The sequence below is a fragment of the Ranitomeya variabilis genome, chromosome 2, assembly GCF_051348905.1.
Source record: "Ranitomeya variabilis isolate aRanVar5 chromosome 2, aRanVar5.hap1, whole genome shotgun sequence".
Lineage (NCBI taxonomy): Eukaryota > Metazoa > Chordata > Amphibia > Anura > Dendrobatidae > Ranitomeya > Ranitomeya variabilis.
The window spans coordinates 254,084,701-254,102,643 of record NC_135233.1 but is presented as its reverse complement, the minus strand read 5'-3'; the positions used below and the strand labels follow the sequence as shown (position 1 = coordinate 254,102,643).

At 48.1% G+C, this 17,943-nt stretch overlaps 1 protein-coding gene across 1 annotated transcript in view; it reads right to left on the bottom strand.

The window, feature by feature from the left end:
- The window catches only part of TTF1 (transcription termination factor 1), a 102,906-nt gene that overhangs the window by 72,501 nt on the left and 12,462 nt on the right, over positions 1 to 17,943 (bottom strand). The window contains exon 6 of the mRNA XM_077284675.1: positions 1,209 to 1,287. Within this exon, the coding sequence (XP_077140790.1) occupies positions 1,209 to 1,287 (79 nt within the window). The remainder of the gene's footprint in view (positions 1 to 1,208; positions 1,288 to 17,943) is intronic.

The following is a 17,943-nucleotide window of genomic DNA, read 5'->3' as shown; positions in this document are numbered from 1 at the left end:
AAGTTGGAGGAAAGCTAACCAAAGGATAAAAACAGTTGTGTCTTGCAGACTTGGCTGGAGTGTTTAAGTCTTGAATAGGGAAGCAAGGTGCTTCAATGCTTCATAGATGATTTCAACCAGTCTGGTGCCAATGCATCTCTGCCACAGAATTTTTAGATACTGAGTTGGTGCTTCAAGCCTTTAGCCAAAGAACTCAGCGGATGGTTTAATAACAACTGGCCAGAACAACTTGCGGCTTTCAAAAAAGTAGAACTGATAGTCTTACCATCTGCACAATCTGGTAAGAAAGATCAGAGACTCCTTTGAGCATCCCCATGGAATGATCCAGCCGCCTCAAAAGTGGATTTAGAAAATCAGTGTGTCTGTCGATTGGGTCCTTGTGGGATGCTGCCTTCAATCGAAGCAAAGTGGTGGACTAGGAAAGGTTGAAAATGGGTGGATCCATATTAGGAGGCCCAGCTAGAGAGGTTAGCTGAGAAGGGGAAAGCGAGTCTGAGTTGTTGATGCAAAAAAAGAAGAGAGCCTCAGGGAGGGTGAATGTGAAGGTACTCAATGGCAAGAACAGAGAGATCTAAAAGATGATTGGGATCTGGTTTGCAGGCGAGATCTGTCGTGCTGCGAAGTCTATGCTGCTGGATCTGAATTAGAGTACCTGAGACGGAGGCAGCAAGCTGTAGTAAAGGAAGAGATCCGCAGGAGCTGGGATCGCTTCACAGAACAATGGGGCAGAAGCACAATGGGAAGGGGGCCACATAAGTTTGTGCTGAAGACCGGAGTGATGAAAAAAACCTGCAAATCCAAGGTACGGACCGACTTTCTGCATAGGAGAATGAGGGAGCAAATAAGTGGCTGTGTCGTAGGGAACAAAGAGGAGACAGTATGATTCTATAAACAAACATCCCTCTAAATGTTGTGGGGAGGCTGAGTGATCTGATTGCTGACCTAGAATGGAGAGAAAAATACTAAATGGAAATTGCATACAAGAAAAAAAATGTAGTAATAGATCACAATAAACCAGACCTTTGCTTGCCTTCTACTGACACTAAGCTGAAATGGTGAATAGCTTGATGGAAGGGGGAGAACAGACTTTGTTACTATCATTGGTGTCATCCGCATGGTGGGCAGCAGCCAACACCCGTGCTGCCAATATCCCCCCGTGAGTGGCAGAGAAAAATAACACGGTGAAAAACACGTAACTGTAAACTCACCGTCCTTTTATTGTTCCAGGTGAAAATAACTTTACTCCTCGGATGTATACATGAGATGTGAAACGATTCAATCCATCAGCTGTATAACAAAAGAAGTGACAGAGTATTATAGTAGTTATAATCTTGTACACAGGAAGCAGTATTATAGTAGTTATAGTCTTGTACATATGGCGCAGTATTATAGTAGTTATATTCCTGTATATAGGGGCAGTATTATTGTAGTTATATTCTTATACATATGGGCAGTAATATAGTAGTTATATTGTTATACATAGGGGACAGTATTATAGTAGTTATATTCTTGCACATAGGGGACAGTATTATAGTAGTTATATTCTTGTCCATAGGGGATTATAGTAGTTATATTCCTGTACATAGGAGCAGTATTAAAGTAGTTATATTCTTGTACATAGGGGCACCTCCTATACATAGAACAACTCAGCACAGACGGCGACAACCGTGGCACACACTACAAACACGTTTCCTGCAGCGGTGCGCCGAACGTCTGTGGAGAAAATCTAATCTACCCGAAGATTTCATCCATTATAAGTTCATGCTAAAAACATACAACCCTGCCCTTCACCTCTCCAAACATACCTATTTCAACACCCTCATCACCTCGCTGTCCAATAACCTTAAACGTCTCTGACACTTTCCAGTCCCTACTCAACCCAAGAGTGCAGGCCCCAACCACGGATCTCCGCGCTGACGATCTGGCCAATTACTTCAAAGAAAAAATTGACCAAATTTGATAGGAAATCATCTCCCAATCTCTTCATACCATGCACTGTCCTCCCTCCCCCACTGCATCTAGTTCACTCTTTGACTTTGAACCAGTTACAGAAGAAGTAGTAATCACTTGCACCAGTGACCCCATTCCGTCACATCTCCTCCAGTCCCTTTCCCCGGCTGTCACCTCTCACCTAACAAAAATATTCAACCTTTCTCTCACTTCCGGTATTTTTCCATCCTCATTTAAGCAGCCATCATACATCCATTACTTAAAAAACCATCCCTCGATCAAAACTGTGCCGCTAATTATAGACCGGTCTCTAACCTTCCCTTCATCTCCAAACTCCTCAAACGCCTGGTCTACTCCCGTCTTACCCGCTATCTCTCAGATAACTCTCTTCTCGACCCTCTTCAATCTGGTTTCTGCTCTTTACACTCTACTGAAACTGCCCTCACTAAAGTCTCTAATGACCTACTAACAGCTAAATCTAATGGTCACTACTCCATGCTAATTCTCTTGGATCTCTCCGCAGCATTCGACACTGTGGATCATCAGCTCCTCCTCACTATGCTCCGCTCCATCGGCCTCAAGGACACCGTTCTCTCCTGGTTCTCCTCCTATCTCTCTGGCCGCTCCTTCACTGTATCTTTTGCTGGTTCCTCCTCCGCTCACCTTCCCTTTACTGTTGGGGTTCTCCAAGGATCAGTCCTAGGGCCCCCTCCTCTTCTCTTTGTATACTGCCCCTATTGGATAAACAATCAGTAGATTTGGTTTCCAGTACCATCTCTATGCTGACGACACCCAATTATACACTACTTTTCTTGTTATCACGCCGACCTTTTTAGAAAACACCAGTGATTGTCTTACCGCTGTTTCTAACATCATGTCCTCCCTCTATCTGAAACAGAACCTGTCAAAAACTGAACTCCTCGTGTTTTCTCCCTCTATTAACCTATCTTTGCCCGACATTGCCATCTCCGTGTGCTGCAGCTAGGATCATACTCCTCACCAACCATTATACCGATGTCTCTACCTTGTGCCAGTCATTACACTGGCTACCCATCCACTCCAGAATCCAGTACAAAACTACTACCCTCATCCACAAAGCACTCCATGGCTCAGCACCACCCTACATTTCCTCTCTGGTCTCAGTCTACCAACCTACCCGTGCCCTCCGCTCCGCAAATGACCTCAGGTTAGCATTCTCAATAATCAGAACCTCCCACTCCCGTCTCCAAGACTTTACACGTGCTGCGCCGATTCTTTGGAATGCACTACCCAGGTTAATACGATTAATCCCCAATCCCTACAGTTTTAAGCATGCCCTAAAAACTCATTTGTTCAGATTGGCCTACCGCCTCAACGCATTAACCTAACTATCCCTGTGTGGCCCCTTCAAAAAAAAAAAAAACAATCAGGTTCCTAGCATCATGTTCTCATACACTTCATGCAGTTAATAGCCTCTGTGTCTGTACTGCTACATACTTTGGCAGTGAACAGGTTCATGCAGCTTTACATGAACACCCGAGCCTTACACTATGGCTGGTCCGAATAACTAAAGCAATTGTTACCATCCACCTCTCGTGTCTCCCCTTTTCCTCATAGTTTGTAAGCTTGCGAGCAGGGCCCTCACTCCTCTTGGTATCTATTTTGATCTGTGATTTCTGTTATGCTGTAAAGTCTATTGTCTGTACAAGTCCCCTCTATAATTTGTAAAGCGCTGCGGAATATGTTGGCGCTATATAAATAAAATTATTATTATAGGGGCAGTATTATAGTAGTTATATTCTTATACATAGGGGATAGTATTATAGTAGTTATATTGTAGTAGATAGGGGCAGTATTATAGCAGTTATATTCTTGTACATAGGGGACAGTATTATAGTAGTTATATTCTTGTACATACTGTAGGAGCAGTATTATAGTAGTTATATTCTTGTACATAGGGGACAGTATTAATGTAGTTGTATTCTTGTACATAGGGGCAGTATTATAGTAGTCATATTCTTGTACATAGGGGACAGTATTATGTATATATATATATATATAATTGCCTAAGGGGTACTTCCGTCTGTTTTTAACTTCCGTCTGTCTGTAATGGAAATCCTGGTTCGCTGATTGGTCGCAGCTGGCCGGCCGCGACCAATCAGCGAGATTGGGGTGGGATTGAAAAAACGCTTCACTTTTTATTATTGATGCTGCCTATGCAGCATCAATAGTAAAAACATAGAATGTTAAAAATAATAATAAAAAAACCAAAAACGTTATATTCTCACCTTCCGAAGTCCACCGCAGCATTTCCCGCTCCGGTCCCAAGAATGCATTGCGGCAATGACCCAAGATCACGTGGCGGTTTCGCTAGACCGATACATGATCACGGGTTATTGCCGCTCGGCATTACTGGGAAAGGAGCGTCGTGAGGAGCATCGGTAAAGGCCTCGGCTGGAGCCTGGGGCCGACGGAAGGTGAGTATATAACTATTTTTTATTTTAATTGTTTTTTTAACAGGGATATGGTGCCCACATTGTTATATATTATGTGGCCTGTGTTATATACTGCGTGGGCTGTGTTATATACTGCGTGGGCTGTGTTATATACTGCGTGGGCTGTGTTATATACTGCGTGGGCTGTGTTATATACTGCGTGGGCTGTGTTATATACTGCGTGGGCTGTGTTATATACTGCGTGGGCTGTGCTATATACTACGTGCCATTGCAATATACTACATGGCTGTGCTATATACTACGTGGGCTGAGCAATATACTCCTTGGCTGTGTTATATACTGCGTGGGCTGTGTTATATACTGCGTGGGCTGTGTTATATACTACGTGGTTGTGCAATATACTACGTGGCCATGCTATATACTGCGTGGGCTGTGTTATATACTATGTGGCTGTGCAATATACTACGTGGGCTGTTATATACTACGTGGGCTGTGCATTCTAGAATACACGATGCATTAGAATCGGGCCACCATCTAGTAGTAGTTATATTCTTGTACATAGGGGGTAGTATTATAGTAGTTATATACTTGTACATAGGGAGCAGTATTATAGTAGAGCCTCATGTGGTAATGTGTGGGGACGCAGCCTCATGTGGTAATGTGTGAGGACGGAGCCTCGTGTGGTAATGTGTGGGGACGGAGCCTCGTGTGGTAATGTGTGGGGACGGAGCCTCGTGTGGTAATGTGTGGGGACGGAGCCTCGTGTGGTAATGTGGAGGGACGGAGCCTCGTGTGGTAATGTGGGGGGACGGAGCCTCGTGTGGTAATGTGGGGGGACGGAGCCTCGTGTGGTAATGTGTGGGGACGCAGCGTCATGTGGTAATGTGTGAGGATGGAGCCTCGTGTGGTAATGTGTGGGGACGGAGCCTCGTGTGGTAATGTGTGGGGATGGAGCCTCGTGTGGTAATGTGGGGGGGCGGAATTATGTGTGGTAATGTGGTGGGGGGCGGGATTGTGTGTGGTAATGTAGTGGGGGGGCGGGATTGTGTGTGGTAATGTGGTGGGGGGCGGCATTATGTGTGGTAGTGTGGTGGGATTATGTGTGGTAATGTGGTGGGGGGCGGGGTTGTGTGTGGTAATGTGGGGGGGCGGGATTGTGTGTGGTAATGTGATAGGGGTGGGATTATGTGTGGTAATGTGGTGGGGGGTGGGATTGTGTGGTAATGTGGTGGGGGGGATTATGTGTGGTAATGTGGTGGGGGGCGGGATTATGTGTGGTAATGTGGTGGTGGGGGGGCGGGATTATGTGTGGTAATGTGGTGGGGGGGCGGTATTATGTGTGGTAATGTGGTGGGGGGCGGGATTATGTGTGGTAATGTGGTGGGGGGGCGGGATTATGTGTGGTAATGTGGTGGGGGGGGCGGGATTATGTGTGGTAATGTGGTGGGGGGGCGGGATTATGTGTGGTAATGTGGTGGGGGGCGGGATTGTGTGTGGTAATGTGGTGGGGGGCGGGATTATGTGTGGTAATGTGGTGGGGGGGTGGGATTGTGTGGGGTAATGTGTTGGTGGCGGGATTATGTGTGGTAATGTGGTGGGGGCGGGATTGTGTGTGGTAATGTGGTGGGGGCGGGATTGTGTGTGGTAATGTGGTGGGGGCGGGCTTGTGTGTGGTAATGTGGTGTGGGGGCGGGATTATGTGTGGTAATGTGGTGGGGGGTGGGATTGTGTGTGGTGATATGTGGAGGGCGGAGCTACAGTGCAGGGGGCAGGATTAGCGAGTAATCATGATGCCTCTTATATATATAGATTGAAGAAGTTTTCAGAATAATGCAATTTATACACAGGATTCGGCCGGCCGGGCATGACCAATTAGCGAAGCGTGGTTCAAATTCAGCGCCAATTCGCGGGCGGACTGCGCCTGTCGCTGATTGGTCACGCCCGGCCGCGAACAATCAGTGAAGCCAGGGCCTGCTCCAGGCTTTTGAGGGCCCCGGGCGAAAGAGTCTCAGTGGACCCCCCCTCTTTAACACATACCACGATTCATGATGCACAGATACAGCAGAGAAATATAGCACAGCCAAGTAGCATACAGCCCACGTAGTATATAACACAGCCCCCTTAGTATATAGCACAGACACGTAGTATATAGCACAGACACGTAGTATATAGCCCAGCCACGTAATATATTGCACAGCCACGTAATATATTGCACAGCCACGTACTATATTGCACAGCCACGTAATATATTGCACAGCCACGTAATATATTGCACAGCCACGTAGTATACAGCACAGCCACGTAGTATACAGCACAGCCACATAGTATATAGCACAGAGACGTAGTATATAACACAGGCCATGCAGTATATAACACAGGCCACGCAGTATAGAGCACAGCGATGTACTATATTACCCAGGCACGTAGTATATAGCACAGCCCCCGTAGTATATAGCACAGACACGTAGTATATTGCAGCCACGTAATATATTGCACAGCCATGTAGTATATAGCACAGAGACGTAGTATAAAACACAGGCCATGCAGTATATAACACATGCGACGTAGTATAGAGCATAGCGATGTAGTATATTGCCCAGCCACGTAGTATATAGCACAGCCCCCATAGTATATAGCACAGACATGTAGTATATAGCCCAGACACGTAATATATTGCCCAGCCAAGTAATATATTGCACAGCCACGTAATATATACCACAGCCACGTAATATATAGCACAGAGACGTAGTATATAACACAGCCTATGCAGTATATAACACAGCCCATTGAGTATATAACACAGCCCACGTAGTATATAGCAATGTGGGCACCATATTCCTGTTAAAAAAAAAGAATTAAAATAAAAAATAGTTATATACTCATCTTCCGTTGGCCCCCGGATCCAGCCCACGCGTTTACCGATGCTCCTCGCGACGCTCCGGTCCCAAGACTGCATTGCGGTCTCGCGAGATGCTGACGTAGCGGTCTCGCGAGACCGCTAAGTCATCATCTCGCGAGACCGCAGTGCATGGCCCGGAGCGTCGCGAGGAGCAGCGGAAAAGGCAACGGAAGGTGAAAATATAATGATTTTTTATTTTATTATTTTTAAACATTAGATCTTTTTACTATTGATGCTGCATAGGCAGCATCAATAGTAAAAAGTTGGTCACACAGGGTTAATAGCATAAGGCTATGTGCACACGTTGCGGATTAGGCTTAGGAATTTCTGGTGCGGATTCTGCCTCTCCTGGCAGAAAACGCACCTGCGTTTTTTTGTGCAGTTCCGCAGCGTTTTTTTGTGCGTTTTTGCTGCGGTTTTCTTGCGGATTTGCTGCAGTTTTTACCCCAGCGGTTTTCTATAATGGAGTGGGTACAAAAACGCTGCAGATTCACAAAAAAGAAGTGACATGCTACTTCTTTTAAACCGCAGCATTTCCGCAGCGGATTTTCCGCAAAGTGTGCACAGCATTTTTTTTTTCTCATTGATTTACATTGTACTGTAAATCAATTGCGGATCTGCAGCGTTTCTGCACCTCAAAAAACGCTGCGGATCCGCAGCAAATCCGCAACGTGTGCACATACTCTTAACGGAGAGCGTTACACCGCGGCATAACGCGGTGTAAAGCAGCCATTAACCCTGTGTGAGCGCTGACTGGAGGGGGCACTGACAGAGTAGGAAGGGGCGAATTCGCGGCCGGACTGTGCCCGTCGCGACCAATTAGCGAGGCGGGATTTCCATTACAGACAAACAGACGGAAGTGCCCCTTAGACGATTATATATATATAGATAGAAGGCTCCAGGTTAGGGTATATTCGCACAAATCAAAAACAACTTACAACAGTTACAAAGGTTTAATGGACTTTCTTCACAGTGATGCTCAAGAACGAGGTGCAGTTGAGGGAATTCCTATTGTTCTTCCCTCAAAATATATTGGTAGCCCCAGAAATATGCATCAAAATTATCAGGATGCAATAGCTGTAGTTGCTCGCTATGGCAAGCCAGATCTTTTTATCACTTTCACCTGCAATACGAAGTGGAGTGAAATCATCTCTCAATTAAATCCATACGAAAAGGTTAACCATAGGCCAGACAGTTTCCAGAGTTTTCCATTTAAAATTACAAGCGCTAATGGATGATATTTTGAAAAAACATGTACTTGGGGTATTTCTTGCGTACGTTTCTGATATTGAATTTCAAAAAAGGAGCCTACCTCATGCTCATATCCTACTCATACATTGATAAACTGTGTACTATTGACGATATTGATTCATTAATTTGTGCCGAAAATCCAGATAAAAACAAAGAAAAGGAACTTTATTCAATTATTCAACAATGGGCCTTGCGGAACTCTAAATCCAAACAGTCCCTGCATGAAAGATGGACAATGTAGTAAAAATTACCCAAAACCATTTCAGAATGAGACTAATTTAAATGTGAATGGATACCCTATATACAGAAGACGGGATAATGGAGTTACAATGACAGTTGAAACAAACAAGACTGAAATTGATAATCGGTGGATAGTACTGTACAGTAGATACTCGAGTAAAAAACACTGAGCTCATATCAACGTTGAACATTGCTCTTCAATACAGTCGGTAAAATATTTGTACAAGTACGTGTATAAGTAACATGACTGCGCTGCTTTACGATTGCAAACTAATTCTGAAGGTGTACAACAAGTAACAGTTGACAAAGTTGACATCTACTTAAATTGTCGATATGTAAGTCCACCATAGGCTATGTGGCAAATACACGAGCATCGTCTTTTCTACCCATCTCATCCCATCGAACGCCTACCTGTGCATTTAGAAGCACAATATATGGCTTTCTTTCAAGCTGGCAAGGAAACTAATGCTAATGTTGAACGAGACTCAAAGCTCATGGCATTTTTTACTTTGTGTCGCACTAATGTCTCGGCCCGCCAGTGTCTTTACCAACAAATTCCCCAACATTTTACTTGGTCAAAAGGACAATGGATCACGCGCAAGAACACCACCAAGTGCCTTGGTTGCATATACACCGTCAACCCACCAGGTATAGAAAGGTATTACCTTCGTGTACTACTATTACACGTTAAAGGGCCCCAATCCTTCACACACCTACGCACTGTTGATGGAACTTTGTGACATACATTCCACGAGGTGGCAGAAAAATTACATTTGGTGATTAATGATGCAGAATGGAAGGAATGCTTGCAAGAGGCTGCTCAACACCAAATGCCGTCCCAGTTGAGATGCCTTTTTGCAATTATCTGCATTTTCTCTAAACCAATCAATGTACCTCAGTTGTGGGAAACATTCAGACACGCCTTAGGGTACCGTCACACTCAGCGACGCTGCAGCGATATAGACAACGAGCCGATCGCTGCAGCGTCGCTGTTTAGGTCGCTGGGGAGCTGTCACACAGACAGCCCTCTCCAGCGACCAACGATCAGGGGAACGACTTCGGCATCGTTGAAACTGTCTTCAACGATGCCGAAGTCCCCCTGCAGCACCCGGGTAACCAGGGTAAACATCGGGTTACTAAGTGCAGGGCCGCGCTTAGTAACCCGATATTTACCCTGGTTACCATTGTAAAAGTAAAAAAAAAAAATAGTACATACTCAACTTCTGATGTCTGTCACGTCCCCCGGCGTCCGCACTGCTGCTCAGAGCTTCCTTCACTGAATGTGTCAGGGCCGGCAGAGCACAGCGGTGACGTCACCGCTGTGTTCGGCTTTACGGCCGGCACTGACACATTCAGTGAAGGAAGCTCTGAGCAGCAGTGCGGAAGCGGGGTGACCGGACAGACATCAGAAGGTGAGTATGTACTGTTTTTTTTTTTTACTTTTACAATGGTAACCAGGGTAAATATTGGGTTACTAAGCGCGGCCCTGCGCTTAGTAACCCGATATTTATCCTGGTTACCATTGTAAAACATTGCTGGCATCGTTGCTTTTGCTGTCAAACACGACGATACACACCGACCTAACGACGAAATAAGGCCTTCTAGCTCCGACCAACGATATCACAGCGGGATCCAGATCGCTGCTGCGTGTCAAACACAACGATATCGCTATCCAGGACGCTGCAACGTCATGGATCGCTGTCGTTCTCGTTGGAAAGTTGTTCAGTGTGAAGGTACCTTTAGGCTACTTTCACACTAGCCTATTTTGTAATCCGTCGCAATCCGTCGTTTGGGGCAAAAAACGGATCCGGCTGCAAATGTGCTCGCAGGATGCGTTTTTTGCCCATAGACTTGTATTGCCGACGGATCGCGACGTCCGTCGTGCACTGGATCCGTCGCGTTTTGGCGGACCGTTGGCACGAAAAAACGTTTTTTCGTACGTCGGATCCGCCATTTCCAACCGCGCATGCGCAGCCGGAACTCCGCCCCCTCCTCCCCAGACTATAGAATGGGCAGCGGATGCGTTGAAAAACTGCATCCGCTGCCCACGCTGTGCCGAGATTTCACAACGTGCGTCGAAACGTCGGGCCGATGGTTTGCGACGGCCCCGTCCCGACGCAAGTGTGAAAGAGGCCTTAGCAGAAGATTTTCAAAGACAATACCCACGGGACGAATCCTACAACCGTGCTCTCCTACAATTGCAAGACATTTACAAACAACACGGCACAAACTGTCAATTTAATTTGCCACAGCCAGTTTACGTACAACAGCCAAGCGAGACATACGACGTTGACAATGAGCGCAAAAACGGAGAAGAGTCGTACAGCCAACTCAACGCAGAGCAAGCGGCGATAGCAAATGAGGTGTTACACGCCGTCAGGAAAAAACTTCCCCACTGTTACTTCATCGATGGACCTGGAGGATCAGAAAAAACATTTCTCTACAAGACGTTATGTCATAGACTACGAGGTGAACAAAGGGTCGTCTTGCCAGTTACATGGACAGGCATTGCTGCAAATCTTCTACCAGGAGGCCAAACATCACATTCCCTATTTAAGTTGCCAGTCCCCATCTTAGAAACGTCCGTATCGTCGATGCGACCACACACCAATGATGCACAAGTACTCCAGGATATTCACCTCATTATTTGGGACAAAGTCTCAATGGTTCCTAAAGATGCTCTCACAGTTGTTGATAGGCTTTTGAAGGACATCATCAACAATCGCCTACCATATGGAGGGTAAAATCATTTTGTTTGGCGGAGATTTTCGACAGGTCTTACCTGTACTACGACACGCCAGTAGAATAGCCATAGTGGAAATAAATGTGAAACGATCTCTTTTATGGCCAAACGTAAAAGTTAGGAAATTAACCCAAAACATGAGAGCAAACGATGATCACATACATGTTCACTGACTGGTTACTAAAGTTAGGTAATGGTGATTTAGAAATACAGACTGACTTTGCCCCTGATGCAGTCAAAATACCAAAACATTGTTACTCCGATTAGCATAGCTCAATTAGCACTGTTCTTAAAGCCACACAAATCAATGAACAAAATGTTTCCGACTTCTATTCAACTGCAATTTTGTGTCCAAAAAATGAAGAATATACAGCAATTAATGATTACGTTGTTACACAAATGATACCTGGCGAGTCGAAAGTTTATCTAAGTTGCGATACTGTACTATGTGAGGATCCACAACATCAACAGGTGTACCCCTTAGAGTTCCTCAATTCCTTAAACCCTTCCGGCTTACCCCCTAATAAGTTGGTCTTGGAAAAAAAATACGATTATCATGCTGCTAAGAAATCTTTATGCTAAACAAAGACTCATCAATGGAGCGAGATTAGTCATCACTAATTTAGGCAATTACACAATCACTGCAAAAGTCATTAATTCCGCTCAAACAGTTATCATACCTCGAATTAACCTCACACCTTCCGATCCAACTTTTCACCTGAGCAGAAAGCAATTCCCAGCAAAGTGGAATTTGCAATGACCATTAATAAAGCACAGGGACAAACGCTTCAAACAACTGGCCTGTTCCTACCAAAACCAGTATTCTCACACGGCCAGTTGTACGTGGCATTTTCAACAGTGCGAAGCTCCAAAAAAGGAGATTTTTGTGTACTCACCGTAAAATCTCTTTCTCTTAGCCTCTAATTGGGGGACACAGGACCATGGGTGTTATGCTGCTGTCCACTAGGAGGCAACACTATGCATAATCTGAAAAAGATTAACTGTGGCTCCTCCTGTGCAGTATACACCCCTGGACGGCATCAGCCTTCTCCAGTTTTGTGCCAACGCAGTAGGAGGAACGTAACATGAATAACATAATTATGCCTGTAAGAAGGCAACTATGTACGAGCTCAAGAAACAATATGAGAACTCAACAGTTACAACAGCCCGGAAAGGGCAACAGGGTGGGAGCTGTGTCCCCCAATTAGAGGCTAAGAGAAAGAGATTTTACGGTGAGTACACAAAAATCTCCTTTACTCTGTCGCCTCATTGGGGGACACAGGACCATGGGACGTCCTAAAGCAGTCCCTGGGTGGGAAGCAATGGACGAATATTGTGCAGACAGGCCCGTACACTTAGGGCACCGCCGCCTGCAGGACACATCTACCCAGGCTCGCTGAGGACTGGGTATGAACCCTGTAGTGTTTAGTAAATGTGTGTAAGCTAGTCCAAGTGGCCGCCTTACACACTTGTTGTGCCGAAGCCTGGTGCCAAATGGCCCAGGAGGCCCCTACCGTCCGTCTAGAGTGTGCCGTAATACCGGCTGGAAGAGGTAGGATTCTTAAGGCGGTACGCCTCTTGTATGGTGGATTTGATCCACCTGGCAAGAGTAGCTTTTGGAAGCCGGCCTACCCTTGTGGCCGCCTTCCGGAAGGAGGAAAGGAGAATCAGACCTCCGGAAGGACACAGTCCTAGACGCGTATATACGCAAAGGCCTGACAAGGTCAAGCGTATGCAGAGCCTTCTCCACTCTATGAACCGGAACCGGACAAAGGGAGGGAAGTGAAATTTCCTCATGGAGGTGGAAGTCTGACACAACCTTCGGAAGGAAGGATGGGACCGTACGAAGAACTACCTTGGCCTGGTGAAAAAACCAGGAAAGGCCGTCTGCATGAGAGTGCTGTCGGTTCAGACACCTTGCGTAGCGAGGTGAGTGCCACCAGGAAAGAAACCACCTTCTGGGAAAGAAGGCGGAGCGGGACCTCCTTAAGGGGTTCGAAGGGTGGTTCCTGCAATGCTGTCAGGACCAGGTTGAGGTCCCACGTTTCTAGTGGTCGTCTGTAGGGGGGAACCAATCGGGAAACCCCCTGAAGGAAAGGCCTTACTTGCGGCTTGGTAGCAATGCGCTTTTGGAAAAAGCACTGAGAGGGCTGACACCTGGCTTTTAGGCGAGCCCAATGACAGACTGGCCTCCAGACCCGCTTGGAGAAAACCAAGAACTTTGGGTAGGGAATAAGGGAGTGGAACCTGGCCACGAGATTCGCACCAGGTAAAGAAAAACTTTCCAGGTACGGTAATAAATCTTGGCAGAGGCTGATTTCCGTGCTCTGATCATGGTTGCAATGACCTCTGTCGAGATCCCTGCCTGGGTTAGAACCCAGGTCTCAAGGGCCACGCCATCAAGTTGAGAGCCCTTGAGTTCTGGTGGTAGAACGGCCCTTGTGATAGAAGATCGTGGCGGTCGGGGAGACGCCAGGGGGCATCTGCTGTGAGTTGTACGATGTCGGCGTACCATGTGCGTCTGGGCCAGTCCGGTGCAATGAGGATGGTTGAAACTCCCTCTTGTTTGATCTTCCTCACCCTCTGGATATCAGGGGGAGAGGTGGAAAAATATACAGAAGCTGGAACTGGGTCCAGTCCTGAACCAGAGCGTCTGCTCCGAGCAACCGCAGATCGTGTGTTCTGGCAATGAAGTTGGAGACCTTGGCATTGAAATGGGATGCCATTAGGTCCACATCCGGGGTCCCCCAACGGAGACAGATCTGTTGAAAAATTTCGGGATGGAGAGACCACTCTCCCGAGTCTATTCCTTGTCGGCTGAGGAAGTCTGCTTCCCAGTTGTCCACACCCGGAGCGTGGACCGCCGAAAGGACCGACCCTGTGTCCTCCGCCCAGCGGAGGATATGTGGCACTTCCCGCATCGCTTGGGTACTGCGGGTCCCCCCTTGATGAGTCACATATGCCACAGCCGTGGCATTGTCCGACTGTATCCTGATGTGAGAGGCGGCCAGTAAGTGATGGAAAGCCCTCAATGCCAGAAGGATGGCACAAATTTCCAGGATGTTGATGGGCATGGACGCTTCCGCTGAAGACCACTTGCCCAACAGGAGCCCGCAGCTGGGCTGGGGTCCCTGGATGCAGGCGCAGTGTGCTGGCCCATTGCTGGGAGCTGTAGGATGCTGCCTGTACAGGCCCTACCTGAGGTGTCTCAACCTAATACCCCCAGAGGGGGATAGGGAGGGTGCTGTTGTCACCTTCAGAGGCCTTTATCCTCGCCTCGACCTCAACCCAGAAACCAAAGGGAATTGGGAAAGGGGGGGGGGGGGGGGAGGATCTCGACTTCAAACCAGCACCCGAGGGACTGGGGAAGGAGCAGCATGGGGAATAGCCATCTCAACTTCAACTGGGCACCCCATAATAAGGGGCCGAGGAAGGAGCCATGCCTGGAGTCTCACAAGAGACCCTCTTTTATTCATCTGCTAGTCGGAGGGCCAGTGCCTTGTCCTTGGGAAGGAGCACTAGACCCCTGGAAGTGTTGAATAACATTCCCAGGAAAGTCGGGGACTGACTCGGGGTTGGTGATGACTTTGTAGGTTGATTAACCAGCCCATGCAACTGAGAGTATCGGTTGTGATTGAGACGCTGAGCTCGCATTCCTTGAAAGGTGGGAGCCTTGATGAGTAGGTCGTCCAGGTATGGAACGACTACTATGCCTCTGGAATGCAGGACGTCCATGGTTGCTGCCATGATCTTGATGAAGACTCTGGGAGCCGTGGCGAGTCCAAAGGGGAGAGCCACGAATTGGTAGTGGTCCTGGCCTATTGCGAACCTGAGAAACCTCTGATGGGCAGGTGCAATGGGTATATGCACGTATGTCTATGAAGGGGAGATATTCTCCCTTCTCCATGGACGCAAGATGAACCGAAGGGACTCCATGCGGAAGTGACGGACCCGTACATATTTGTTGAGCTGTTTTAGGTCTAGTATGGGCCGTACGCTGCCTCCTTTCTTGGGAACTACGAACAGATTGGAGTAGAACCCTCGGAAGCGGTCGGACGTGGGTACCGGTACTATGACTCCAGATTAACAAAGCGAGGAGACCGCTTGGTGGTAGGCTCGAGCCTTGGCTGGCGGTTTTACAAAAGTCGGCCGCCTACTGGTGTGGTGTTATCCGGAGTCCGTGAGTCATGAGGAGGAGAAGTCTGGGATTTTCCTCCTCTGGGCTTAGACTGGCCTGCTTTTGACTGCCAGGTCTTGTCCGACCTTTGCGTCGATCGTGAGTTATCCCTGCATGGGGAACGGATACGATTTTGTACCGGACGTGAGACGGACCAGCTGGAGGAATTCCGAAAGGATCGGAATCGAGTTTGGTTACGCTTCTTGTAAGTGCGTTTAGGTTTCAGTTGGGGAAGAGAAGTACTCTTACCCCCTGTGGCGTTGGATATCATAGTGTCCAACTGTTCACCGAAAAGACTCCCACTGAGGTAGGGGAGGTGCGTGAGGGACTCCTTTGAGGTTGTGTCCGCTTGCCATTCCCGCAGCCAGAGGATACGCCTAATCGTGATGGCGTTTGATGCTATCCCCGCGACTCCCCTTGCTGAAACCAGAGCTGCATGGAGCATATAATCTGCTACAACTGCATTTTGAACCGCTTGGTCCGACAATTCAGGAGCGGATGCTTGGAAGGCTTGTAAATTCTTTGCCCAGGTCAGGATGGCCTTGGCAGCCCAAGCTGAGGCGAACGCGGGAGCCATGGATGCCCCTGCTGCCTCGAAAATTGAACGAGCCATGCGTTCTACCTGCCGGTCTGCTGCGTCCCTGAGGGTTGAGCTATCTGGCAGTGAAAGGAGGGTCTGTGCTGCTAGCCTGGAGACTTTTAATCCACCTCAGGTGGATCTGTCCATTCCTCCTTCTGTGGGAAGGGGTACCTCGCCCCCAGATATTTGCGATTAGCAAATTTTTTCTCAGGCTGTAGAGCTGTTTTTTAAGGATCGCCTTAAACTCTGGGTGGTTCGAGAAAACCTTAGGCGGCTTCAGAGGTCCTTCAAAGAAAATCTTATGTTCTGGGACCTCTGGTGGCGGATCAGAAATGTCCAGCACCCGATGGATGGACGATATTATGTCCTCAACTAGCGCTGTATTGCTAGGAGGGATTGGGATCAGGGACCCCTCCGTTTCTCTGTCCGGTCCGAGTCAGAGTCGCAGATGCCTTCCGAATCCTGTGTATCACTGAGATATTATGTCCTCAACTAGCGCTGTATTGCTAGGAGGGATTGGGATCTCACTGAGGCGTCCCCTGCTGGGTGGGCTGGGGAGAAGGCCTTCTCCGGTTGGTGATTGCGGAGATCTGCATCGTCTGTCCCTGGAACGGGACGGTCTAGATGACCTGGAGCTACGGTGTCTCTCCCTAGAGGGGGATGACCGTGTGCTATGGGGTGACGCAGATGGACTTGATCTATGGATCCGCTTGCGTCCTGACCTAGACGTGGATGTGCCAGGGTCATCTGGTTCCTGAGTCAAGCTCTCCCGTTGTTGGGTAACGGTCATAGCCGGGGCATGACCCTGCAGAGCCTGAAGCAATGTGGAAGTTAGGTTATCTATAGACTGCGTCATAGATTGCGAGAACTGAGTAGCCCATTCCGGCGTGGCATTAGACACCGAGTGACACATTAGGTTATATACAGTTCTGGCAATGCGGGTACGTGCTACTACTGGAGAGAGCGGTCCCGCAGGCTGTGCAGAATGCATAATAGCAGATCTGCCTGGTTCTCTTGGACCTTGAGCCCTGCATAGTGCACAAAGTGCAGAGGTGCTGCCAGCAGATGGACCTTACAGGGGTAGAGAACCTACAGGGGAGCCTTATAGGTAATATGGATTCACAGCTGAGTAAAAATAACCCAGCTGTGATCTTACCCCACCAGTGTGCCCCGAGGTCCAGCGCCGAAGATCCACAGTCCTGTGCCCCCCGGAGACTGGCTGCCTGGTCCTGGTCCTGCAGACCGGGATATGCAGGGTTAATCTGCAGCCGAAAATGGCTGCAGAGACAGAGGAGAGAGGAGGAGAAGGGGGCGGAGAGCTGGAAAAGGCGGCAAGGCTATCAAAAACCCGCCCTTTCTGTCTCAATCCGCCCCTTGTATGACACTGTAGAGTGTCATATTTGTCATCCGGGGGGCGGAGAGGAGGCTGCTGCTTCAGCTAGGCCGAAGCCGGGGCCTAAATTAGATGCCTGAGGCCCAGAAGGGCTCCAGGCCGGCGCGAAAGTCCGGGAGGGGGTCGGATCTGAACCGGACCCCTCCGGATTTGAAGGCAGGATGGCGGTGGGGCTATAAGCAGAAGGGGGAGCCCGGTGAGGGGTCCCCCTGAGGCAGTAGAGAGCTGGTGCTGCCGCAGAGACAGGGACGCTGGGAGCCCTGTGTCTGTATGTG